Below are 26,070 nucleotides of genomic sequence, written 5' to 3'. Positions count from 1 at the left end.
GTACAAAACTTCCGGGTACTACTTTTCAAAATACAACGATGAAGATGACGTCAACATCAACTTCCGGGGTTTAAAAAGTTTAAAACCGTATTCGGGGACAAATTCATCAATATATATTTTTTCGAATAATAATCCTAAACACATAGTTTTCAATGCCTGTTGAAATTAATTCAGAAACTGCTCGTTAAAGAGGGATTTATTTAGAGTCTGAAAAGTTACATTTGCTCCACAAATAAAGTAAGAAGGCCTTCCGGCGAGGACACTGATGCCCTCACCCACTGCATCACAGACCACATGAACTTCTATGTGGAGAACATTGTGCCAACCAAGAAGGTACGGTGCTTCTCCAACAATAAACCATGGGTGACCCCAGGGCTCAAGGTCCTGCTGAACGAGAAGAAGAGGGCCTTCAGATCTGGAGACAAAGAGGAATTGAGGAGAGTGCAAAAGGACCTTAAATATAAGATCCAGAGAGGCAAAGAGAGCTTCAGGAGGAAGACGGAGGAACAGCTCCAACAAAACAAAGATTGAGAAGTCTGGAGAAACATGAATAAAATCTGTGGCCACGTCAAGGACAATGAAGGAGCCACAGTGTCTGCTGATGGCGGGGTGGGCTAACGACCAGAATCTGTTTTTCAATAGATTTGACTCTGGGCCGTTAACCACTTCCCCCACCCCTCAGCTCCCATCTACCCCCCTCCGTATGCTGTCCCCCCTCTCTCCTGGTGCAGTGCTATCGCTACCTGCACTCTCCTCACCCCCACCCACAACAGAGCCAGCCCCATCTCCCACGCCAACCCAGCCTCACATCCACCTCACAGGTGATCAGGTGAGAAGTCAGCTGAGGAAGACAAAGATCAGGAAGGCAGCAGGTCCGGATGGAATCAGGTCCAGACTGCTCAGGGACTGTGCAGACCAGCTCTGTCAGGTGGTCCTGCATATTTTCAACCTGAACCTGGAGAGGGTTCCTGAACTGTGGGAGACTTCCTGCACAGTTCCAGTGCCAAAGATCGACAAACTGGTGTGGAGGTCGAGCTCTGTGCTGGGATGTCCTCTGGAGTCTGTGATGGTGGTGGGTGAGAGGAGGATGTTAGCAAAGGAAAAGGACTCCCCCCCATCACCATCACCCTCTGCATGAGACCGTGGGTGAGCTGAGCAGCTCCTTCAGTCAGAGACTGAAACATCCTCACTGCAAGAAGGAGCGCTTTCACAGCTCATTCATCCCAACAGCAGTTAGACCAGGGCTCTTCAACTCCAGGCCTTGAGAGCCGGTGTCCTGCAGGTTTTAGATGTGTCCCTGATCCAACACACCTGAATCAAATGGCTGAATGACCTCCTCAGTATGCAGTCAAGTTCTCCAGAGTCCTGCTGATGACTTCTGTATGTGACTCAGGTGTGTTGAAGCAAAGACACATCTAAAACCTGCAGGACACCGGCTCTCGAGGCCTGGAGTTGAAGACCCCTGAGTTAGACTGTACAACTCATCATGATGTCATGAGTCACTTGGACACTTTACCTCCACTGCCATCACTTTATGCACACAGTGTACCTTTACATAGAGCACATATACATTTTATTTACTCTCCCACCCATAATGCATACTGTGTATGCTGCATATAAATTACCAGCTACAAATGTATAGTTTTATCTTTACATAGTGTTTTGTTGTATATGTATGTGCATTTGTGTATTGATATATATTTTATGTATATAGTGTTTTCTATTTTATTTTATTTCATCCCTCTCTGTACTTGAGCTGTAATATGTAAATTTCCCTGTCATGGGATCGTTAAAGTTTTATCTTATCTCTTAATTTAAATCTAGAAAATAAATTCTCAAAACCAAGTAATAAATAATAAATAATGTCCAGTGAGCTAACTGAACCTAATCGAGGTGAAAAAATGTATTTATTTTTTTGATGATTCACCACAGGAGATGAAATTGTCACAAACACCAGTTAGTATTCTGTTGTTAGATGTCACAGTGAGGTAACAAAGTTAAAATTATGAACCTCAAATATATTTGTATGAATATATTTGAGTAGTTCCTCAGGGATCTCCTGTAGCTCCTCTGATGTTCTTAAAAAAGAACTTTTTGCGCTCACAACTGGGGAGATCCTCCAGCGATGAATGAAAAGATGTAGAAATGAGGATAACACTACACTTTCTCCATTTCAGCCAAAAATGGTCAATAAAGTATGGCCAGCAGCAAAATATGATCATATGATTAGACTAAGCCAATCAGTCATCAGAAAGAGGCTGCAAATCATTAGCATATATTATCATAGCATTAGCAGCCTGAAAGCCTCCATGCAGTTTACTCTCCACTTCAGACAAACACAGCCAGAGTGCACAAAACATCCAGGACTATGAATATCATGTTGCACATCTTTGAAGAGTAAAAAACACATATGCCAAATTTCCAGGCTCAACTCCTTGTGGTTTTGGAGTCTACAGACTGGAAAGGTAAAACCTCAGAGATGCTCAGATGGATTTCAACGTCTTACTGCTTTATTTTGCACGGGAGGATAAAAACCAAGGAAAGTATAAATGGGCCAACATAATACAAAAAGTTAACTTTTTAGGTCCTATTTGGCCAAATTATTAAATTATTAAACACTCGATCGCTGGAAAACCATAACAGTCTCTGTGGGTGAACACAGCAGCAGTGGAGCAGGAACCACAGAGGGAGCCAGACTCAGAGTTATGCTTCTCTATACGGTGATAAAAACACCAAAAAGTTTATTGCAAATAAAATAGATACAGTAGGCGCCGTAAAACGGCCGCCACCACAAATACAACCAGAGAGGAAGAGAAAAAAACATTTCAGGTACATTATATTTAAAGTTAAGGGGCTACTGAACTTCACTGAGCTGATTAGAGCATTTTGTTTTTACATCAATACAAAACTGTGCATCTCTTAATAAAGCATCCATAACAATCAATAACATTGAGAATATTAATGTGAGGCTGAATATGTCCAGTTACATTTTTTTTTTTCCCCTCAAGCATCCAAAATCTGAACGACCTGACCTGCAGATGATTTTGGGAGCAAAGCTACAAAATAAATTACCACTGCTTTCAGTCTGAATTTGAACCTTTATTTTGAAAATCTGAATGACTTTAAAATGGCACTAACAGGTTGTTTGTGGAAACGGCTGGAGGAGATGATGCGGTACAGGAAACGTAGCTTCAAGCAGCAGATTTTGGAAATGCTGAATCGTTTTTGGCCTTTTTCATTTCATCTCTCCTGAGTTTAAAAACTGCACCGGAGTCATGAGTTATTCATGAGGCACCACTTCAATACCAAAATCCTGACTTTTCACTGTAAAGATGGAGACCTTCTGGATTTGCCAGTCAGACGATCCCTGATTGGATCTGAAATTGATTTCTATGCTTTATTTTAAGCCAAAAAAAAAAGAAATTGCCAAGAAAAGTAACAGTGTGAGTTTTTGGAGATCATCTGTTTTAATTGCTGATAAATTTCTGTTTTATTCAAACAAGCAGAAAAATGGTTTTGCTTGGAAAATGATTTCTACGATTAATGAATTTCATCTCGTTAATTCAAACCCAGCTCAGATCGCAGCTCGAGGATGCTTTAGTGAAAAACCTTTTGACGTTTCGCCTCCTGGGCTCATTCTCACAGCTTACTGGATGAAGAAGCTCCTCCCCTTGCAGTCTTTTCACCAATAAGATGTGAGGATGCCCTGAGGGCCCTGAGGCCTCCTGTTTAAGCTTCTCACAGGCCAGAACTTTAAGACTGAAAACCAAGAATACAGGTAGTTCCATTTACCCGGGCAGGTGAACGCTCACCTGTGCAGCTGATTTAAATGCCAGACCCTCTTTAACTGAAAGAGACAGAAAGGAGCGACGTTTAGGGAAAGCGTTTGGTCCCTTTAGTTTGTAACTACAGCTGTTTTTAACCGTCATGTACCTGGAAGGGTGTCTGCACTGCACAGTCACACCTGGAGCTCCAACTTTCCTAATTATCATCACTATGAACTGAAGTACCAAAATCAGTTTGTGTTTCACCTTTATTTCATACAAATAAATGCAAACTGTGCTTTTGGTTTGAAACCGTTTCCACATCATTGTCGGCTTCTGCATTACCACAAAAAAAAAAAAAAAAAAAAAAAAAAAAGGCTTGAAACATTAAATAACTGATTTTTTTTCCCCCACTTTTCTGCCCCAAATTAAAAAGTGTACCTGTGATGCTTCTGTGCTGCAAAGCTTACCACAGACTGTATATAAAAGATGGACAGCCCCTGTGGTATCAGAGGGTGGCTCTGATGCAATCACCGGCTCAGTCATACAGTAAGACATATCCTGCTTTATCCTTTAACTTGGAGTCAACATCACATTGTATTTGATAAAAATTGAAGCCAGCGATCGACACCATAAACTATTCAGAAAGGTCAAAGGTCAGAGATCAACTGAGCAGGAGTTTCATAATCTAATACATTAAACAGCTGGAAGGAGGCTACATCCATCTTTTATAGACATATCTATGACATTAACTCGTCTACAGGAGCAAAATTAATTCTCCTGAGGAATTTCAACCAAATCAAATATTTAATCCTGTTCGTTAACGGGAGCCTCAGTTAGGAGGCCGATGAACATTTAAATATAATCAATTTAATGGAAGCACACTTCTCCTACATAAAACTTATAATACTCAAAGTTTAACTGACTTGCAGTCGGTTTGTTTTATCCTCTCTTCATAATCTCAGCAGAGTAAAAATGAAGTGTTGGCTCTGTGGCCCTCTACTGGTGGATGTGACAGCTGCAGGTTTTAATTTGAAGCCACATCAGCACCACAGGCCTGATTGGAAATCAGATTTATTGTCTGACAAACAGCCGGGACAGACAGGAGAACTCACACGTACCGTCGGCATGAGGACAAGTGGGTGTAAACACAATACAGCTTTAACCAATGAGAATGTAACGCTACACATTTAAAAAAAAAAAAAAAAAAAAGAAACTGTTGGGGTTTTCCCCCTTAAAATTCTGGCCTTTCACAAGAAAAAACTGAAATGAGTAGAAGATGCTGATGTGACAGAGCAGAAGGCAGCGTGAGCAGCGCCTGGCGAGCAGAGACGCCCAGAAACAAACAACCACGTCTGGAGGATTCCCGGGATTCCTCACTGTAATACAGGATCGGATATTCGGGATGGTTCTCATAACGATCTGTGGTTCTTTGTTTGAGGGTTTCAGAGACGAAGCAAGTTTAAAAAACAAGAAAACAAAATGGCAGCAGCGTTTTTTCACTTTTGAGGCTGTTTAAAGGCTAAAACAAGCGCTCCTTCAAACTGTTTCCTGCCTATCTGAGCGGCGAGCTGCAAACACATGACGAGATCTGGTGATGACTTTGCACGGTGTGATTGGACATGACCCCCGACACGCTGCTTCGTGGTCCTGTGTGAGAAAATTTGTGGTAGGCATCGGGTCTGAAACAACCAGCAGCCGTGACCACGGGGAGCAGTGGTGGCCACTCCCGCGCCTATCAGAGACAAATGTGTTGGCAACAGGAGCCCCGTTTCTCCCGGCTGAGAGGCGGGAGGGGGCGGGGCTTCAGTGAAATGTGGTGGCTGCACGCTGATGAAAAGTGTTTGAAGGAGGAAGGAGGGTGGGGGTGGGGGGGCGACATGGATACTACTGGTCCTTCTTCTCTGACTCTGTTGCATCCTCTTTAGTCCCCGCCTCCTCAGAAGATGACTCCTCATACCTGGAGAAGAGAAGAGGAAGAGGAGGGCAGACAGTCAGCGTTTCACCACAGGAAACTAATGCTGCAGTTCCTCTAACGGCCACTGGAGGCTGAGTGAGTCATAGACTCCCATGTTAAAAACAGCAGAAAAACCCGTTTACAGACTGGCTCAGAAACAGCTTCTTTTACAATAACAGCTGGATTTAAAGTCAGGACTGTAGGAGCTCTGATGAACAGCTGTGAGGCCCAGCAGTCTGAACTAAACCGGACCTCTCAGTGTTCGTGCCTTCTGAAGCACTCAGTGAAACAAATACAGTGTTACGACTTTCTGTGACAAAGTCCAAGAAGTCTGAGCTAATTACTTAGCAGTAATTAACAGCTGCCTGTGTCTGTGCACCTGTATGGTTTGTGTTTTGATTCTGAACCCCCACCCAATAAATAAATAGATAAATAAACAAAAAATTTGGACATGTTAAGGCTTAATGTCAGAAACCCCTGAGATCATTTCATTCATGTTAAATGGAGTGATGGTTTCATGTGAGCAGAGTTGATGGAAGCATGGAACTCGGCTCATTAATGGGCTGTTTACCTGCCCAGGTGAGACAGAGAAGGGGAGAGTTAAGATAGAGGGGCGGGGCTTCTACATGGAGGTGGGCTGTAATCTGCGGTGGCGCGGGGAAGAGCCTGTCACCATAGAGACGGCATCCATGGAGCTCGCCAGGCTTGCGGGCGAGCCACTGACGGTTGGGAAAGAAGTGAGCCTGGGAGAGGCAGGAAGAACTTCCTCTGATGACTCATAGCTAACCACGGGGAGGAGAGATGGGAGAGAGCAAGAAAACGGAGACATGGAGGAAATAAAAGGAAAATAAAGAGGAAAAAAAGAGATGATGGTAAGAGCAGCGAGAAAGGAAGGAGGGAAAGAGACAGAAAGAAAGAATGTGGTAAATTATTTATCTTAAACTCTAAAAAGGTTTGATGCCAATAAAAGCTTTCTATTCTATTAAAGTTACTAAAGGTCTACTGCTGTGACACCTGCTGTGACACCTGAGGAACAAAAAGGATGGGGATAAAGAGAGGACGTGGAAAGAAGAAAATAAGGAAAGAAAACAAGAAGTACAAAACAGACGTGGGTCCAGGGAATGAAATGATGAGGACCTGTCAATCACATGAGGAGGATGAGCTGGACCAGTCTGACCTTCAGACAGAAGCAAAGGTGCAAATTTTGAACCTTGGAGCTACAACAGACTGAGTTTAATTTGGAGCAATTACTTGGAGTTCATGCCACACAGAACTGAAGCGTTCATATACGACAGCGCACCCTTAAGCTGACGTTCAGAGAACCACGAGGGCTCCAGTGCAGACCGAACGCCAACGAAGGAGAACTTCTAAAAACTGTGCAGGTGCTCTGTGGACAACTGGAGCCATTTTCTTCAAACACTGTTATTACTCTGAAAGCTCTGTGCAGCCCTGAGGGTTCAGAGGCTCGAGCCTATCCCAGCTGTCATAGAGGCGCAGAGTACACCTGGGCAGGTCTGCAGCCTGTCGCAGGGCTAACACAGAGAGACAGACAACCATCCACACTCACATTCACACCTACGGGCAACTCAGAATCACAATTAGCCTAAACCCACTAACTGCATGTCGTTGGACTGTGGGAGGAACCTGGAATGAACCCAGGCAGACACGGGGAGAACATGCAAACTCCACACAGAGAGGTGGAATCAAACCCAGACCTTCTGGCTGTGAGGACACAGTGCTAACCACTGCACCACCGTGCCGCTTTAGTGCTTAGAGGAACAGAAATGCAAATGCATTTTCAGATTTCACTTTTTTTTTTTTTTAACTCCCAAGACGACAGTCCAGCACTCTTACTGCAACATACCTCAAAATCTCATTCTCACCAGCTTGTGTGTCGTTACTCACCTGAACATCTCTGTGAGCTCTCCTTTGAACAACGCTATGATGACGGGGAAGCCGACGCAGGCGGGGACCAGGTAGAGCAGAGCGGGCTGCGGGCACACAGGAGAGCACGTTAACAGCACGCCTCCTCCACCATTAACAGTCAAAAACAGTCTCAATAAATAAAAATGAAGAGAAAGTCAAAATTATGTGGGCCTCTGTAAACAAGCTGTAACTACAAGTATTCATCAGTGCAATAACCCCAGCAGCACTGCAGCCGCTTCTTTGCCTCTCTTTGGATTTTGGTCTGTAAATGAGACGCGTTCAGGCTCAGTCTGCTTACATTCAGCTGTTTCACAGATGCCTGGTCACACTCCTGGATACTAGTTAACTAGTTAATATGGGAGGAAAAAGGAACAAGCAGATTAACTGATTATAATTCAGGGCAGTGCACCGGGAGAGGCAAAGATAACGTGTTCCTCAAAACATAACAGCACTGACTTTATGGCCCCGTGTTCAGTATTTAATGTTAATGAAACCTAACAGAAGATCATTAATTTAGAAATAATAATCATAATACTGACAATCTTTAAAAGTACCATGACACACAGCCTCAGTTTAAAGAAGAAAACTCAAAAGTGCAGTCCTGCAGCTACGAGTAAACACTGTCCATAAAAATACTGCATGTGTGTTTAAGAGACATCCGGACGCATTAATCAGATTTTCAGTAATAAAATCATTTAATCATCCAGTCACACACTCGGTCACCATCACTCATTTGTTCTGCTGTGGTGTTAATTTACTGCCGTCTCAGACCTCATGTCAGAAATCTTAGAGTCATCCTGACACTGTTTAAGACTTTTGGCTTCATCTACCTCACAGCTCTGCTTCTCTGCCTTCAGGCTACTCATGTTTTTAAAACGCGCTCTAAAGATAAGTTTCACTGGATGTACCGAACAAATGATGTAAAAGATGTGAAACGTGTATCACTTTACATTTTTGCTTTAAGCTCCTGTTTTTCCCCTTTAATGCCTGAAGCTAGGAGCAAAACACACACACACACACACACACACACACACACACACACACACACACACACACACACACACACACACCTCTGAGACCTTTAACTGAGATAAACAGATTCCAAAAACTAAAGCTGGAGTATATCACTTTCATCAGCTTCAGCATCCCAGCGGTTCTTTAAGCTGTAATTCAGACGCTTTTCTGTGCTGATGGTAAAAGAAACAATGCAGGAAAACAGAGATTTATCCCTGGAAATGCAGCATCCTGACCTTTAAATCTGAGCCTCTCACATTCAAAGTTCTCTGGAAGTCACAGAATAATTATGATTATCATTTAGGCCATAACTGTGAAGCCGTGCTGGGATGCATTTGTTGTTTAGGTTTTCAGCTCCGCAGGTGTATGAGAAGTCCTCAAAATGAGCTCGTGTGATTGGCTGCTGTCCACTTTCTTTTTTTTTTTCCTCCCCCCATAGAGGGGTTGGTTCAAGAAGAGATCGAATAGTGCAGTTTAATCATGAAAAGAAGAACCGTGGTTCTTTAAAGCTCGTACCTGTGCGTGTTTGAAGGTATGCATGACGAAGATGGTGAGGCCCAGGCCGAAGATGTAGGCCAGGAAACTGGAGTAGAAATACGTCCTGCTGTTCTTCTTTAAGCTGCAGACAGGGAGGCAGCTTTAGATGAAACTGAATAAAGAACAATCATCTCATCCAAAATCCTACAAAGGAAACGAGGAGAGGAGGCAGACTGTGAGCGAAGGACGGGATGTTACCTGACATCGAAGCGCAGCAGCAGGGCGATGAAGATACCTGGGATGACAATATCTCCCAGTCCCAGCATGGCAAAGTTACTGGCCCCAAGGCCTTTCTCCAACAAGTCCTGTGGAAACACCACTGGAGGAAAGATGGGGGGGAGGGGGGCATAGCATGATTAGCTGTTTTAACATCAGCTGGATAAAGTCTGTGAAAAACAGGAGCTAAAAGTAAAAATGCTGTCTGAGCCTCCCCTCAGCCTCCTGACAGCATCTTTAGGTGGCACCGATCCTATAAGCTCTATAACACATAATTACAGGTCTCAGTAGGCCTTAATTGGCTGCATATGAGCCTCAGACACTTTATTCACCATATCAAATCAAAAGCAAACGGCTGAGTGAGAACCAGGAATAAGAAATGCTGGAATCATAATAAATATAAACCTCTGAGAATCCCGTCACTGTCTGTGATCGGCTTTAGAATTCATCTGAGATTTGTTTAATAGATGTGTCTATGGCCTTAATTTGAAAATCCTGGGTCACATCCTTTGACCTTGAGGTCAGAGGTCGCTGAGATTCAAACAGCTATCGCGTTCACAAAGTTGAAAGTCGGCCGCCCGTTCGGCAGGGTGACGACAAAACTCTCTTTATGGCGAGTGGAAACAAAAAGCTCTGAGGCAGCGATTCCCCCATTCACAGAGTCAGCCTGACATCTGACACACTTACATTTGATTGGTGCTTCAAATGACTTGGCAACCGTCACCATGACGTTGGTCCCAAACACCTGGAGAGACACAGAACAGAGATGATGTACGTACATGTGTGTGTGTGTGTGTGTGTGTGTGTGTGTGTGCTGCTGGATATCAGCTCTTAAACTCAGCATTACGGTCATCAAACGTCTAAAACTGAACTTTGACATCACAGCTGAGCCTGAATCTTTCTTTTCTGGATAAGCTGATCGTGTGTGTAAACATTTCATCTCACCCAGAACACGTCGTAGATGAACAGCCCCCCCAGCAGGATGCAGCCGGTACTGACGTTGTTCAGGTGGAGCAGCTCCACTCCGTTCAGGGCAAACGCCAATCCAAACAGGTTATTGGCTATCCAGTGCTGTGATGTCACAATATGCACACATGTGAGCACACAGGATTTATCACACATATGACAAACAAATATGCAGGGTTGGAGCTCGGCCAGTGTTGCAGATTCTGAGGCCGAAGGGTTCGAGTGTCATAACTGTGATCACAGGTGGGAGTGGGGCTCCGCCTGGTGCTCCACAATCAGCTGTGATTACTGAGTTTAACAGGACTGACTTCCTGTCTGGTGTCTGCAGGCAGCATGAGCTTTACGAGTGTGTACACACACGCACGCACACACACACACATGCACGCACGCACGCACGCACACGCACACGCCTTCTCAACAATGTGCTTCTGGGGTTTTTGTAAACAAGTATATTTGAAAATTCATTCCCAATAAACAACAATAAATATATTTTAGCATGAAAAATATAGATTTGATTAATGAGTGTGTGCATACTGGTGGATTAACCATTACACAAACAAAAGATGATTTGTGTTAATACTGTTACTGACGGGCAGCCGTGGCACAAACACTGGGTGGAGGTCTAATAAATTTGTGGAGCGCTGTATTCCCAGACTCCACTGATCTGGGATCAGCTCGTGTAGGAGCTCCCATAACTCAAACCCAGCCGAAGCTCCCTCTGCAGCTCTGTGACGATCTGAGGACAGTTTCATTAAAGCAGCACCGTACGGGTCAGATCTTTACCTTTTTGAGCAGGTACCAGACTCCCACCACACTGCTGATGAGCAGACACACCAGGTTCTTGGTGTCAAATTCATAATTGACTATTTCTGCAGAGAGATGAAGAGATGGAGATCAGGTATGAATCTGAAACACTTCTAAAGATCCTAAATCAGGTTCAAAAGGCCATCCGGCACAAGACCAAATTATATTTCTCTGACTCAGATTTCTGCCTCCAGCACAGCCATCAGATATTTACAGCTCTGAAAGATTAAATTTAATAAACTGAATCCTCAAAGAAACGTTTCCCGTTTCCTCAGTAAACACATTATATTGAGAAGATTTGCTCTTCATCTTTTTCTCTTTCCACTGTGAAACACATTTATATCATATTCTGTAGATTAACCAGCAAAATTATAACAGTGAAAAAAAGAAAACGCATCCTCTTTCAGTTGTAAGATTTTACATATCAGGATATCTTTAATTTCCCTGACAGAATCTTCCTAAAGGGATTAATAAAGTTTTATCTAATCTAATTATAATAATTAAAAAAAAAAAAAATCTGGTCCTTGGCACTAGTGCTTCACTAGGAATTAAGAGGATAAGTAGCAGCCAGGCGCTGCTAATCAAATCCACCTGATTCAATGATCACCTTTATGTGTGAGCACCTTTATAAAAGCAGTTGTAGCAGGTTATCGGCCGAGAGCATTCATCCATCGTTCTAAAATTAAGAAGAATTATTCACTGGAAAACATTCAAGACAGCCATCAATGTTCCCAGGAGTGAAAGTCCCAGCAAATTCATCTCAAGGTCAGACTGTGGAAAAAATCTAAAGAGCTACATCTGAGACTCTGAAACACGGACGGCTGAATTGAAGGGCTGCCAGGAGAAAGCCTCTTCCCTCTACAAAGATCCCAGCAGCACCGCTCAGGTGTGCAAAGCTGCATCAAACCACAAGACCTCTGGAACAACGACCTTTGGACAGACGAGACCAGAGTGGAGATGTTTGACCTTCATGCTCAGCAGCACGTCTGGTTACACAACATGTCCACACAAACACCTCAGACCAGCTGTCAGCACGGAGGTGGAGGGCTGAGGATTTGGGCACCTTGCAGTCACTGAGTGGACCATGAACTCCTCTGTAAATATTTCAGAGTCAGATTGGCTGAGAGTGGGTCATCAACAGGACCAGAGACTCTGCTCCAGAGTCCAAACCTGAATCTGACTGAAATGCTGGGGCAGGACCAGAAGAGCTCACGAGCCCACAATTCCTCCTTTTATGAATTTGTCTTTTAATGAGTGCTGATTTGAACTTTCAGCAGGTCTCACCTTCTTTGGACTCTCCGGAGCCCTGAGTGAAGAGCAGCTGGTACTGTTTGTTTGGGAATGAAGCTGGGAAGATTCTGGACATCAGAGGACTGAGACACAGAAACGAGAACAAACTGAAGTCGCTCTAACATCGAATTAATCAAACTGATTTACTCACACACACATTCACACACTTTGATGTACCTCATAGTGTGAGACAGAGCCAGGACGCCCAGGACGAAGAAGTAGACGGAGAGCAGCAGGTTGATGTACTCTTGAGAAAATACCTGCATCACAGCACATGTAAGAAATTAGCCTCCTCTGATGAAACGTACTGCTGCAGCTCTACCCGAGGCCCCTGGAGGAGGGCTGAGGAGACCCCGATTTACCTTGAAGAAGAGGTAGAGCCCAAACAGAGTGCAGCTGGCGATGATGGGAAACCTCGCTGCGTCCCGACTGGTGATGGTCTCCGGCATGTCAGCTGCATTCTGGGAGAAACGGAGCAGAGACATGAACATGAGCCGACAGGTGAAGGAGAAACAAGACAGGGAAGTGCACAGCAATCCAAACTCCGTGTAAGACCACACCAAGCTAAACGTTACCACCAAAAAGGTGTGACATCAACTCAAATTAGCTTCAACAGAAACTGAACTGCTTTCCATGAGTTTAGATGAAAGGAACATCAAACAGAAACCAGTCAGTTTTTTTTTAATTAATCAATTTTCAGTTGGGATTATATGTTGTTAAATGGATAATCTAAGTGTTACTGACATTAACACTGGAGCACCTGAAAGTCTCTGTAAGGCTGTTTGCCAACACTGTAATAAGCAGGTGCTTCACTCTGCAACCTCGACTAATCTGAGGCGTCGCCTGCTGCTCAGAAAATGAGGCAACAGAGGGACCGCACATCTGCCTGCACAGGACAAAGGAGGGGGCAAACAGTTGGGTTTGCTCAGGGAGGTTTCTAACTGCATTAAAGGCACCAGAGGTATCTGCAGCTGTAATCAGAGCTGGCTGTATTCTCCAAATACCAACAAAAAGGTGCTTCAGTGCTTCCTTTATTACCTCCTTTAGCAGAGGAGACACTGGAGCATCCTTCAAGAAAGGAAAGGAGAAAAAGGAGATGTCCCGTAAAACTATCCAGCCAGTGGTCAACATAACTGATGGCAGGAAAAGTGGCACAAATCATGTAAATATTCAATTTTAGTGTGTTTTCTTTTTAATGCCACAATCTGTGTGTTGACCCACAGCTGAGCACTGTGTTGTTTGTGTGACCAACAGTTTATATATTAAAAAAAGCTTTCTAAACAAAGATTGAGCGATATTAAAATGATCCAATTCAGCCCCTAACTCCAGCATCAGGGAGGATTTTAACATTAATGCAGCCCATTATCTTTGAGGATATTCAGCATTTAGCAACCAAAGCATCTCCAGCGCTCCCAGCTGGTAGCAAATAAAGCTTTGGCACATTAAACATGGGTCTGGGCTCTGCATTAATAATATAATGGCAGAAACGTGTTTATGAAGTGTTTACACAGACATGCTGGAGGCTGCATCCCTGTCTCTGGCACTGAGGTTCGTCCTCCTACACTCAGATCTGACTTGCTGCAGAAGACTGACAGAAGCCCCTGAGAGAGAAGCCCGAGAGTCACCTCCATCTATATTCTCCTCCGTCTACTCCCCCCGAGAGAGGAACTGGGACAGAGGACGGGGAGGATGTAGAGGGATAAAGCAAAGAGTGAAGCAGTCCTTTACAATCCAAAGCTGAAGTTTACATCTATGTTTCCTGAGACTAAATATAAAATATTTTATTTTAATGCAACTTGGTTAAAAAGCTGCTTCTACAGAAACCAGCAACGCTGCACGAGACCGACTTACATTTACCACAAAACACACAACCGTCACCACACATGCTGCTGCGGTCCAGAGGCTCAAACAACACCGTGTTAGCGCGAGTTAGAAACCAGTGCTACCCCAGGAACTACATCAGGAAGGAGTTAGTCACAGGAACCCAACTACATCTCCATCAGGGAGTGTTTCACACAGATCTTAGTTTTACATCCTGTAATATTTGGGTAGTTTGGACTCTGTCTCATACTACAGAGAAAACATGTTCATATTCTAAAATAAATCTCATTACTGTTATGTGCCATTTTGCATTTGTTTTTGTTCAAATTTGGCCAAAAATGTGCATGAACCCGATCCATCCTAAAAGTGAGCAGCGCAGTCTGGATGCAGGTGAAGCTTCAGGGGATGTTTGCATGTTATTCAGGTGAGACAGAAGGAGCCCCAACAATCCAGGGCTCGGGCTCATACGAATACCAACATAAACAATTCTGACAATGTTATTAATTTTACACACCACCCATAAAATGCAGTACTCTGACGGTGTGAGGATATTTAGTTTCCCATTGTTCTGGCCCTTGGTGGCTCTATAGGTTCTGCTAATTACTTCCAGATGGAGTCATTAAAACGCACGTCATCTGAGCCCAAAGCGAGATAAACATTCTGTGTGGGGTGGGGGGGTGGGTCCTAAAGAAAGCTTTCAGAATTAAAACGCTTCAGTTCCTGCATTCAGATACATTTTGTGCTTTTCCTGCACAAACTGCTGGTTCGCTTTATTAAATCCTTCAGTGGAGGTGGGCAGTTAGAATTACCCATAAAGACAAAATACAGTTAAACACATCAGGCTGAAATAAACTGGGATTAGCAGTCATGTGCCTGACCTGTTTTTTTTAATTATCTTAAATCAATGTAAAATAGAAACATCTAAATGTGCTCATCCTGGGCCTGAGCGACTGGATACAGTGTTTCAAGGTACCTGGCAGGTAGGTGTCAGTATCTGAGGGACACAGCTGACTACAAACATGTCTGTGCTTCATTTTGTTGGCCGGCACAAACACTGGAACGAGTGTGCGATGAGCTGATGTATTGAACAGTTTGTCATTGAGGCTCCAGTGAGCACCTCCCCGTGTTCATGCAGTCCCTGCTGTGTCAGTGCTGGAAACCAACAGTGTCTGGGTGTATTTGGTGCACACAGCGGCTCTCATACTCACTCTGAACCCAGAATCGTAATCATTTTCTCCAAGCTCCTACAGACAGACAGAATGGGTGGACAGACAGATGTGCACACAGAAACAGACAGGGAGAAAGAGGGATCAGATCGGCAATCAAGAGGAGGGCTGGAAGCAGGGCCCAAAATTAAAACAAGCAAACAAGTGTCAGACGCAAGAAATAGATCATTACTGCTGGGTTTTGAGAGGATAACAGCTTCAATGGTTAAAAGTTTGAGGGTATTTGTACTTGTATTTACATCACAGGATGGCTGATAGAGGAGAAACAGCAAGAAAGACAGGAAGAATGGAGGAAGAGAGGACGGATGCCACGCAAGCCTCACCCGAGGCTCAGAAAGAGGCTTCGTCAGACACCAACGGCAGCGCAAAACCCTCCGATCGCATTTAAGAAACACACAGTCATGTGCCGGAGAAATCAGGGCATTAGCATCAGAGCTCTGACTCAGTCCTTCGGCTCCTCACCGAGTCGTCACCCAGAAGCTTTACAAGCCCCAGATCCTCCTGATCTCCAGTACTGCTATTCTCATGTCACAGAGCCTAACGTGCACACTGAGGGACAGGAAAACACTGAGGATGCACAGAAGAGGCACACAAGCCACTGATGTTTTAAAATCTTTACAGTGAGCAGAGCAGTCAGCGGAGCTTCACCTCAGAGCGCACAAAAGCCTCCATCTGCACACGCACACAGAGCTCTGCAACATCACAAATCACCTTCATACCTTTGCAGCTGCTTTTAATGGCAGCATATCATGCAAAAATCCACTTTTTTAGCCCTTAAATACATTTTGTTGTGTACTTTGAGTGTGTAGGAGTGCAGATAAATTTAAATTTATTCTTTCCCGGTGCTGTGTTATGCTGTGTGATATCTTTATATTCTTTTTGGGTCATATTTTTCAGGCTGTTCAGTCTTCTCTAATCACTTGTTTTCTTCCCTCTTACGTCACAGTATTTTGCTGTATTGCTGTTAAACAAGGACATGGATTTCCGGCTTACCGATTTCGTGAACCCGCCATTTTTTTCCTCGCAGTGATTTTGTAGTCCAAGTTCAGTTATGCCGAAGTTGCGAGTAGACAAGTCCAAATGTTCGGTTGTTGGGTGTACGACTCCTTACATCGCCCCTCGGGATCAGAGCCTCTTCGACTTGCTTGTTTCTCTGCCTGTAGATAATCGTATCGCTGCTAGTGATGGGTCGGTCCCCCAGGAAAGGCTGCCTGCCACCTTTAATAGCGCCTAATCAGCTGATTGATGTTTTAATGGTTATTTTCTCCTTTTAAATTCCAAAAATGAACAAAAAATTCAAACATTCAGTTCTAATTACATGTAAAGCATTAAAAAAAAAAACCGACAAGATTTTCAGATCTAATCATTTCCACTCTGTAGTTATAATTTACTAACTTATGAGCAGATATATTTAATGTTATGTTACTCTAAGTGTGATTAACAAGGCAGGTATAAGAATGTGAATCAGCTGCAGCATATTTTAAACTAAGGAAAGACAAATTTCTGTAAAACAATTTGTGAACAGATGTGATCCTAAACCATCATCTCCCCCGAGGTCAGAGCTGCTGAGTGAAAGGCTCGCCTCGGGCCACAGAGCCAATTCTCTCCTTCCTCACAAGATAATCGTATGTGCTCATCAGCAGCTGATATTAGGACACAAAAGGAACGCCTGTGTTTGCGATTACAGCCCGATCCCTGCTGTGAGCAGCTCGTTCCAGTTCATTTCACAATACCTCCTGCAGGACACGTGTGCCTCTGTTTGTGTGCTAATTTGTCAGAAATCAGTGTTTTGTTTGAGTAAATGAAAGTATTACAGTGTGAGACAGTGGTGGTTGTGTTTCTTACACAGCTGACTACATTAACACTAAAACCTCTTTCAGATCAATAAAGTTTTATTTTATTTCTCATGTCTCTTCTGTAAGATTTTCAGCATGTGACTCCTGCAACTTTGAGAGAACCCCCCCACCTCTAAGTTGAAGCATTCGGTGACTGAGTTATGATACCTTCGAAGACTCGTCTCACAGATCAGGGTTTTCTCCATCACAGCCACACTGGGATCACCCACTCTGAGACCTCAGTCTGCAGGTTATTCTGCTTCATGCCCCCACCTTCCCCTTCTAGATCCACACCACGCATCAAAGCGTGGGCATTTCTGTGCTCTTTCACTTGATGAGTGAGTGTTTGCATAGATCAGCTGCTGGTAACTCGGGCACATTGGTTTCATGTTACAACGGTTAATATCTGCTTCCGTTTATGCAAATGAACTTTGCTGCCTCCTAAGAGTCACCAGCAGAAACCTCCATCACCTCCACCCTGGTGCTCTCAGAATGTGGGAGGTTTCCTCTACTTAAAGCTAACTGCGCATGGCTGCAACCTTTCAAAAGAAAACAAATTGATCCCGCTAAGTACACGTCTCTCTCTCCCCCCGGCAGTCCCCATCACCTGGTGATGTGTTCACGCTCACGAGGTTGGGCTAGGATTCATGTCACTCTTTTCTTCCTGGTGTAGCGCTTGTTTTTGGCTCACTTTCCGTTTAAATGACCCCCACAGTGTGCCAGCTGACCCGGTTACTCCGCCAGGTAAAAGTCCGGGAGGAGAGGTGTAAATAAACCTCTGGACACAAGCAGAAGTGCACACAAGCGGGAAAATGCTGTCGCTATCTGTGTCATGTTAACCCCACAAACAGCACGCAGCGTCAGGGGTGCAACAAGTCGAGGTAAAAGACTTAAAGGCCGATTAGCATCTGGAACTAACCGGTACAATCAAACAGCTGGATCCTTAAACCTCCCCGCGGGGTCGGGACGTCCAGGTTGCATAGTTAATGATAAATTCAGGGTGTCGTGCTGTAAATAACCCCATCGTGACCCTTTGTCTGCATTTGCTTTGGAAAATGTGCTTTTTAGTCTTTTTCAGAAACACCTGGCGAGCCGCTATTTAGCCAGCCATTAGCAGTAGCAGCTAGCCGCAGAGGGCTAACGACAGCCGGGCTTAAGTGAAGCGTTAACACCGGGCTCCGCTGGCCGTTACCTTTGATTTAGAGCAGCTGACAGATCGCAGGGCTCCGAAGAAAATGGGCAGGAGCGCCATGAAGACCAGGCTGCCGTACGCCAGAGCCGTACCCTCCGGGGTGGCGACAAATTTCGCCGTAGCGTTGAGCGCCTCGGTCCCGTTGGAGTCCGTGGCGTTCAGGGCGTCCAGGACTGCGGAGGCAGCGGCCTCCGGAGCCGAGGCCGGAGCTTGGTCAGCCTCAGACATGGTTCTTCACACGGAGAGCTTTCGGGGAACTGCCAAAGCTGTGGCGTTAAGTGATAGACAGATAGAGGTAGAAGCTGAAGCGGTGAGTTTGTCATTCATCTACCGCGGTGCTACTGGAGTCCGGATAAGGCCACGTTTCCTAAAGCAGAGAGCGGAGATGAGGCAGGAAGAGGAGGGCTCACTCCGCTGCAGTTTCCGGGACACCGACCAGCCAAAGCGACAGAAAACAGGAAGCATCACAGCAGCAAACACGTGCTTCAAAATGTTTGTTGGGCAGAACCCCCCCCCCCCCCAAAAAAAAAACCCGATAAGGCCAGCATGAGAGATGCTTACTCTGATCACAGACATTTTGCAAGAGCAGGGTCATTATATGCAGGGTCATTATAAATCCGTGACATCATCGCGATGATGTCACGGATTTATAATGAGCGCAGCTGTCAGACTGTCAGTCAGTTTCTCTGAAGGTTACTGACATTACTGTAACATCATTGTTACATCACACCAGAGCCGGCCCGAGTATTGAGGGGGCCCTGAGCAAAATTTGATTTGGGGTCCCGCTCATACCACTTCATTGTCCCCTGAACCTAACTGTTATTAATGCTGGAAGGTTGAAGTTCAATATTAATTTTTTTGGAATGCATCACTGTTTTCAGTCTCATAAGCCCACTGAAAAACAATATATATCAGTATGATATACATTGGTGGCACCCCAAGAGCACAAATGAGGCATAAAAGTGAGGTCCACTAATCTATCCATGCAACCTGACCCCAGTGTGAAAACAACACGCTGTCATCACAGGAACGGTGATTAAACCAGTCGGATTAAACCACCACAGCTCATAGATGCAGTTATGTCTGAACAGGCATGAATAAAGCTGCCAAGCTAGCATGTCCCGTCCACTGAAACTTGTAAATACTGAACAATATAAGGACAATATAATATTGACATATAAGAGTCATGATTCTGCAGTGTGCAGAAACTTTGAGGTCAGGCTTTTTCTGGATTTGCCAGATGATGAATTTCTCTAGCTCCCAAATAAGTAATTACTCTTCCCCAGAGGTGGGAAGTAACGAAGTACAATACTTCGTTACTGGTAGCTTAAGTAGATTTTTAGGTATCTGTACGTTACTTGAGTATTCATTTTTTCTGAGTACTTTTTACTTTTACTCCCTACATTTTTACCCACGAAGTATCGGTACTTTCTTCGACTTCTTACATTTCCAAAACGACTCGTTACTTTTAACACGTCAGAGAGAAGTTTGCGTGTTCGGGGGTCAGTGCGCCGTTCAAAACTCAAACGATCTGAGCCTAAACACGGAGGAATATTAACATATCAGGAGACAATCGTACTGCGTATCCTCCATCACCGGGGCTTATCGGGTACAAAGGGATAAATACACAAACTCCATGTAATAATGTCTCATTTACAGCGCTATAATCAGGGGTCACAGCGGGCCGGACCGAATCCGTAAATTATGCTCGCAGGACATAAACAGCTTAGTTAGTGCTACTGAAGAGGAGCGAGCACGAAGGGAGTAACGTGTGGCAGGTAAATGCAACGTTTTTAATGCTCAACAAATATCAGCAAACACACAAAGTGTGTGCAGTTTGTCACACAGTGTGTCTGCTAGCTAAAAGAAGAGCTGCTGTATTTCAGGAGAGCAAAGAGAGAGAAGTTCACTCAGAGATGGAGAAAGAGGACAGGAGAGGAAGAAGAGAGGTTAGATTTAAAGGCAAGGAGTGAAAACAAACTGAAGTATGCTGACTTTGTGTAATTCAGAGATTCTATGAAAATACTGCAGTTTAGTACGTAATAAACGGTTATCTTGTTGTACTGTATTTACAGTAAAGCTCTGTGTTGGTGCACTTTGTGTTCATGGTCAGAGTTACAGGTTACATCAGGCAGCAGAGATGAGTTTGAATCAAAGCTGCTGATGCTGAGATTCATTCACTGAATCCAACATTTCTACAGCCTGTATGCTGTCAGTGTAGGGGATGGAGATCAGCTCAGATAGCTGTGAAATACTGGGTTACATCTTTGTGAGTTCAGTTCATCCACACAGAGCAGTAAACCTCAGAGCAGCAGCAGCAGGTCAGCTGATCACAGCCTGCACACCAACATCATTTACTGCAGCTCACAATAGAAAGCTGTGATTCTTCTCCCCATGCAGAGCCACTACAGCTGATCTTAGGGTTCCTCCACCTTCTGAATCCCACTGTAACCCCTGAGTATCCTCATGTTGGTGTTTAGGTGGAGGCACAGTCACCCTCTACTATGGAGGACACAGAGAACAGAGCTGTGTTTAAATTCCCTTTCACAGTTTGTTATTCAAGCTGAGTACATTCATTAGAATGAAAATTTAGATTGGAATAACGTTTGTGTTCTCATGAATTATTTTATATTTTTACAATAATATATAATAAGGTTCAGTTAGCTTTACACAAAAATAGCAGGTAGAAACGTCCTCCAAAGAGCTACTTTTACTTTCTTACTTTGAGTAAATTTCAGAGCCTGTACTTTTTTACTTTTACTTAAGTAAAGAAGTTGAACCAGTACTTTGACTTTTACTAAAGTATTTTTAACCATAAGTACTTGTACTTCTACTTAAGTACAAAATGTAGTACATTTGCCACCTCTGCTCTTCCCACAGAGAGCAGTCCTGCTCACCAGCCTCTGCTTCTGAACTGTATCATCTGGAGACTCTGTGTGAAACCACCTGGATCCGTAAAAAGACTAACAAAAATGTAAACCAAATTTCGGTGTATTTAGTTTTTTATGTAAGTAAATACATGTATTTAAATAAAGAAACTGTTTGTGTGCTCTATAAGATAAGAAATCAACACATTAATTCAAGTAACATTTTAACTATAATTTATGTGAATTTGAGGTAGTTAAACTTCTGTTTTCTTTCATGACATCAGTTGTTATTAGTACACTTGTGTTAATTCAGTTTCTCTGTATTTCAGTACTATCACAAGGATCTGCTGCATCACACAGAAGATCCTTGCACGCCCTCTCCATTCCTTAACTGTTCTTTCCTTTTATCAACGAGGCAGATTTCTAGTGGTGGCGATCTGGCTGTCTTCTGCATAACATGGTCATGGATTGTCTTGACTATGATGTCAGCACATGCCCGTGTGGGAAAATCATTTATTCCTGAACTTATAGCTGGAATTGCAATTGAGCATGGCACGTTTTCCTCTGCCAGTAGCAGAAAACTTGATATTGCCTGTCTCAGTAGTGGTTTTGTCCGTGTCACCACCAAGAGCGTAACTTTGGGTCCAACATTGGGGGGGTTAAGTTCTTTGCCTATTTATTTATTAAATCATTTACTTTTCTTTTTTTTTTTTCAGATCACAGTTCTGCTTGCAAGATCTACCAGACATGACAGGCTAAAAAAAAAAAAAAAAAAAAAAAAAAAAAAAAAAAAAAATCATTTACTTTTCTAAAAGGATTCAGGAGATTTTGTGTTAACCGTAGTAGAAATACATTGTAATGCTTTTACTATGCATTTATTAAATTTCTTTGTATTTACTCTGCACCTTCAATAAGTAAGAAAAGGCTTACATTTTTCACACTTTCTTCATTTTAATATATATATATAGATATATATATATATATATATATATATATATATATATATATATAGAGATATATATATAGATTATATATATATATATATATATATATATATATATATATATATATATATATGGTGGGACTCGACTGATGAGACCAAGATTGAACTTTTGGTGTTTTAATTCTAAGCGGTATGTGTGGAGAACACCAGGCCTGCTCATCACCTGCCCAATACATCCCAACAGTGAAACATGGTGGTGGCAACATCATGCTATGGGGGTGTTTTTCAGCTGCAGGGACAGGACGACTGGTTGCAATTGAAGGGAAGATGAATGCAGCCAAGTACAGAGATATCCTGGAAGAAAACCTCTGTGTCCATTCTGTAATCCATCCATTCCTGTGGTGCTTTTGTCATATGCACCTGTGTCTGTGCAGTCAGCCTCAATTACATCAAATGCAGAAACTATAGTTTACCATAAAAGGTTTATTGAATATTGTAAAACTCAAACAATAAAAGTCTTAACATTTTCAGAAGATTTGGAAATATTTACATCAGTTTTTGACCAGACCTTAGTAGGATAACAAATGCAGAAAAGCCTGAGAAGAAAAAACTCCTAGAAAAATCAAATCAGAATAAAGATTCACCCCAAAACAAACAGTTCTCTAGTGTCACTAAAAGCCAGCTAAAAAAGTCCTGAAGATTAAGATTGTTCCATGTCTGTGCAGTTTCATATGCAGAAAAAGTTACTGAGTTAGAAGTTTAATTCCCAGCACTGATGGTGCACTTTTTTTTAAAACAACAACAACAACAACAACAAAAAAAATACAGCCTGTTGACAAAAGGTCCAGCTACAACAAGCCAATAGTTCCTGCTGTTCTCTCTCATTCATTATTACTGTTATGCTGGTTTTGTCTTCCTGGAAAACCTTAAACCTTAAGTCTCATATTTGTACTTTAAACTTTTATACTTTAAAAAAAGGTTGTCAATCTTCCGAGTTCCTGAGGCTGCCTTACTGTTGAGTCGGCTTTACATCGAGCAGTAAACCTGGCAGGCCCAGCTGCTCAGTGATCAGAGGACCAGCAAGGTGAACAGGGTTTGGATTAAAAAAAAAAAAAATTTAAAAAAGCATTCAGAGCATTTTGAGCCCAGGATGATCACAGGGCAGACAGGAAAGACTGGATGATCATGAGGATCAGGAGGGGTGTGGCCTGAAGGAACAGGGCGGAGCTCTTTAGTACCACCTCCACTGGGTAATGGTCGCTCAGCTCCACCACCTGGCAGATGGAAGGAATGGACAAACAGTGTTTGCATCAGGATGCACAGAAAATACTGTCAGATGTGATTTTATCAGTTGGAATTAGATAGTCTTGATGAATAATATGAAATCCACAAGCTGCTTTCATAATATTTTCAACCAATTTGCATGACATCAGAGCCCCTGAAAACAGTTTGAATCCCTCTCTGCAGTCACTAATGTAAACACCATCAGCACCAAATCAAATGTACATGTTTCTGTCACAAATAACCTGCAGTGCTTTTTGAAAGAGCATTTGCAGACATGCGTTCCTTTAAAAATGATGAGACTAAGTGGTGCACACCAGCCTGCCTTCTATTGGGCAGTGATCAGTCTACCAACGTTTTTCCAAGCGTATGGAACTAAACTGGGGCCATAAAGTTTGCTCGAAAAAAAAAAAAAAAAAAAAAAAAAAACAAATTTTGAAACTGAAAAATTATTTTGAACCTGAAAAAAAAAAATTTAAAAACAGGAAAAAAAAAAAAAAAGAAGTTTTGCAACTGAAAAAAAAAAAAAAAAAGTTTGAAAATGAAAAAAAGTTTTGCAACTGAAAAAAAAAAAAGAAAAACAGATGTGCAACAAAAATAAAAAAATTTTCAAAACTACTTTTCAGACTCAAGGGGTTTTTTTTGTACTTTCAGATTTTTTTTTTCCAGTTTCAATTTTTTTTTTCCCCCCGAGTTCAAACTTTTGGCCCTGTTTTGGCGTGGGGGGCGGAGCCTCAGATGACGGGGGTGTGGAATCATGACTGACAGCTCAACACAGCGGCTGAACAACATAGTCCCACCTTGAATCTGAAATGTAGTTTTGAAATTTTCTTCTTTTTTAGTCTCACATCTTTTTTTCCAGTTGCAAAACTTTCTTTCCTGTTTAAATTTTTTTTTTTTGGGGGTTAATAATAATTTTTCAGTTTCAAAATTTTTTTTTTTTTGAACAAACTTTATGGCCCCAATTTAGCTCCATACAAGTGTGCCTGAAGTTATAGTGGCAATGTTCAGCTCAAAATATTGTCACACACCTGGCCAGTTAACGTGGATGAAAAGGGCCACCAGGTGAGAAAAAAACAAACAAAAAAACAACAACAACAACAACAACTATGGAAGTTCATTTCCGCCGCAAAAAAAAAAAAAAAAAAAACCCCATCCATAACTCGAAATTTTGAGTTACTTTCTCCTAATTTTGAGTTACTTCCTCGAAACTTTCGCATTAATAACTCGAAACTTCCACACATCATTTCCTTGTTAAATGGAAGCAAGAAGATGAAGTTATCAGCGGCCCAACAGATCAACATGAAAACAGTGATTCCTTACCTTTTATGCAGCCGTTTTTGCTAGAGGACCTTATGACCGTTGACTGTCAAAAACATGCCAACAAGTTGTTCCCTTTTGCTAGAACCTGCTGGTTCACTGATACTGTTGACCCCATTTTGAGTGCGCATGCGCTGGCCGCATCTGCTTTCGGGTAACAAGGAAATGACCTCTTTCTCAGAGCTTCCTGATAGGTAGCGGTAAGCCAGAATTTTGATTTATTAACACAAATATTTGAGATATGGAACTCAAAATTCTGAGAAAATAACTCAAAATTTCAAGTTATGGATGGTGATTTTTTTTTTTTTGGTGGTGGAAAAAAGTTTCCATAAAAAGCACATTAAAAAAAAAAAAAACAAAACTTGAAGAAATCCAAAAACGTTATGAGCCCGGCTACATTCAGAGTACGGGTATGGGGTGCCACTATCCCTTCTTGAAATACGACTAACCTCTCTGGTGCTCTTTCTGCTGTAGAAACACTAGAGTGAGGTTATTTTTACAGTGCCCATCGTCATCGGATCAGATCAGGAACAGCACCAGAACTGAAGCCTAACTTTTACCGTTTCCTGGCTCCAAACCACTCACATGGAAAAGATTCTTGGTTCAAGACAGAGAGACCAAATCCACTTATGATTATTTTGTACCAACATACCATTTTAAGTTCAAAGATAAATCTAATATGATGCTGTGTGATTATAGGGAGAGCTACCTAGCAGTATATAAAGTGATTACAATCATCTCCAGCAACAATATTAAAGTGATATACACAATCAATATTTATGATAACATCATGCCGGCATAATGAGTACTTTTACTTTAGCTACTTTATGTACACACACAGGCCACTTTATTAGGTACTCCTAATAAAACATATTTGTTAACAAGCTTTTCAATCAGTCAGTCACATGGCTGCAACTCAGTGCACCTGGATATGTAGACTGAAGATAAAACCAAGCCTCAGAATAAGGAAGATGGGTGATTTACAGTGGGTAGGGAAAGTATTCAGACACCTTTAAATTTTTCACTTTTTTTCATTGCAGCCATTTGCTAAAATCAAAAAAGTTCATTTTATTTCTCATTCATGTACACTCAGCACCCCATCTTGACAGAA

The 26,070-nt window shown here is 42.7% G+C and overlaps 2 protein-coding genes across 6 annotated transcripts in view; both read right to left on the bottom strand.

The window, feature by feature from the left end:
* Window positions 1-2,703: 2,703 nt before the first annotated feature.
* hm13 (histocompatibility (minor) 13) lies at window positions 2,704-18,954 on the bottom strand. Of its 3 annotated transcripts, XM_030733215.1 has the most exons (12): window positions 18,549-18,954; window positions 15,504-15,539; window positions 12,837-12,935; window positions 12,652-12,734; window positions 12,469-12,557; window positions 11,164-11,249; window positions 10,360-10,485; window positions 10,102-10,159; window positions 9,397-9,517; window positions 9,178-9,280; window positions 7,627-7,712; window positions 2,704-5,724 (listed from the first exon to the last, which is right to left on the bottom strand). In XM_030733215.1, the coding sequence occupies exons 1-12, from the start codon at window positions 18,774-18,776 to the stop codon at window positions 5,652-5,654; spliced, it is 1,188 nt and encodes a 395-aa protein (XP_030589075.1). In that variant the 5' UTR covers window positions 18,777-18,954; the 3' UTR covers window positions 2,704-5,651. The 3 variants fall into 3 exon arrangements, with proteins under 3 accessions (XP_030589075.1, XP_030589076.1, XP_030589077.1); XM_030733216.1 differs by lacking the exon at window positions 15,504-15,539 and having other exon boundaries at window positions 18,549-18,952; XM_030733217.1 differs by lacking the exons at window positions 2,704-5,724; window positions 15,504-15,539 and adding an exon at window positions 6,344-6,503.
* Window positions 18,955-22,880: 3,926 nt separating this feature from the next.
* Window positions 22,881-26,070, bottom strand: part of LOC115782449 (deoxyribonuclease-1-like) — a 28,808-nt gene continuing 25,618 nt past the window's right edge. For all 3 annotated transcript variants that reach the window (XM_030732618.1, XM_030732617.1, XM_030732620.1), the window contains one exon: window positions 22,881-23,632. In XM_030732618.1, the coding sequence (XP_030588478.1) occupies window positions 23,513-23,632 (120 nt within the window). In that variant the 3' untranslated portion in view covers window positions 22,881-23,512. The remainder of the gene's footprint in view (window positions 23,633-26,070) is intronic.

The sequence above is a fragment of the Archocentrus centrarchus genome, chromosome 7, assembly GCF_007364275.1.
Source record: "Archocentrus centrarchus isolate MPI-CPG fArcCen1 chromosome 7, fArcCen1, whole genome shotgun sequence".
Lineage (NCBI taxonomy): Eukaryota > Metazoa > Chordata > Actinopteri > Cichliformes > Cichlidae > Archocentrus > Archocentrus centrarchus.
This window is presented reverse-complemented; position numbering and strand designations above follow the sequence as displayed.

Excerpts from the sequence above, each read along its gene's own strand:
- hm13 (XM_030733217.1), bottom strand. The coding sequence starts at position 18,776 with ATGTCTGAGGCTGACCAAGCTCCGGCCTCGGCTCCGGAGGCCGCTGCC. Across the intron at positions 12,735-12,836 it reads GGCTCTACCTCTTCTTCAAG|GTATTTTCTCAAGAGTACAT; the intron begins GTAAATCGGGGT and ends GCTGTGATGCAG. Across the intron at positions 7,713-9,177 it reads ATACCTTCAAACACGCACAG|CCCGCTCTGCTCTACCTGGT; the intron begins GTACGAGCTTTA and ends GTGTGCCCGCAG.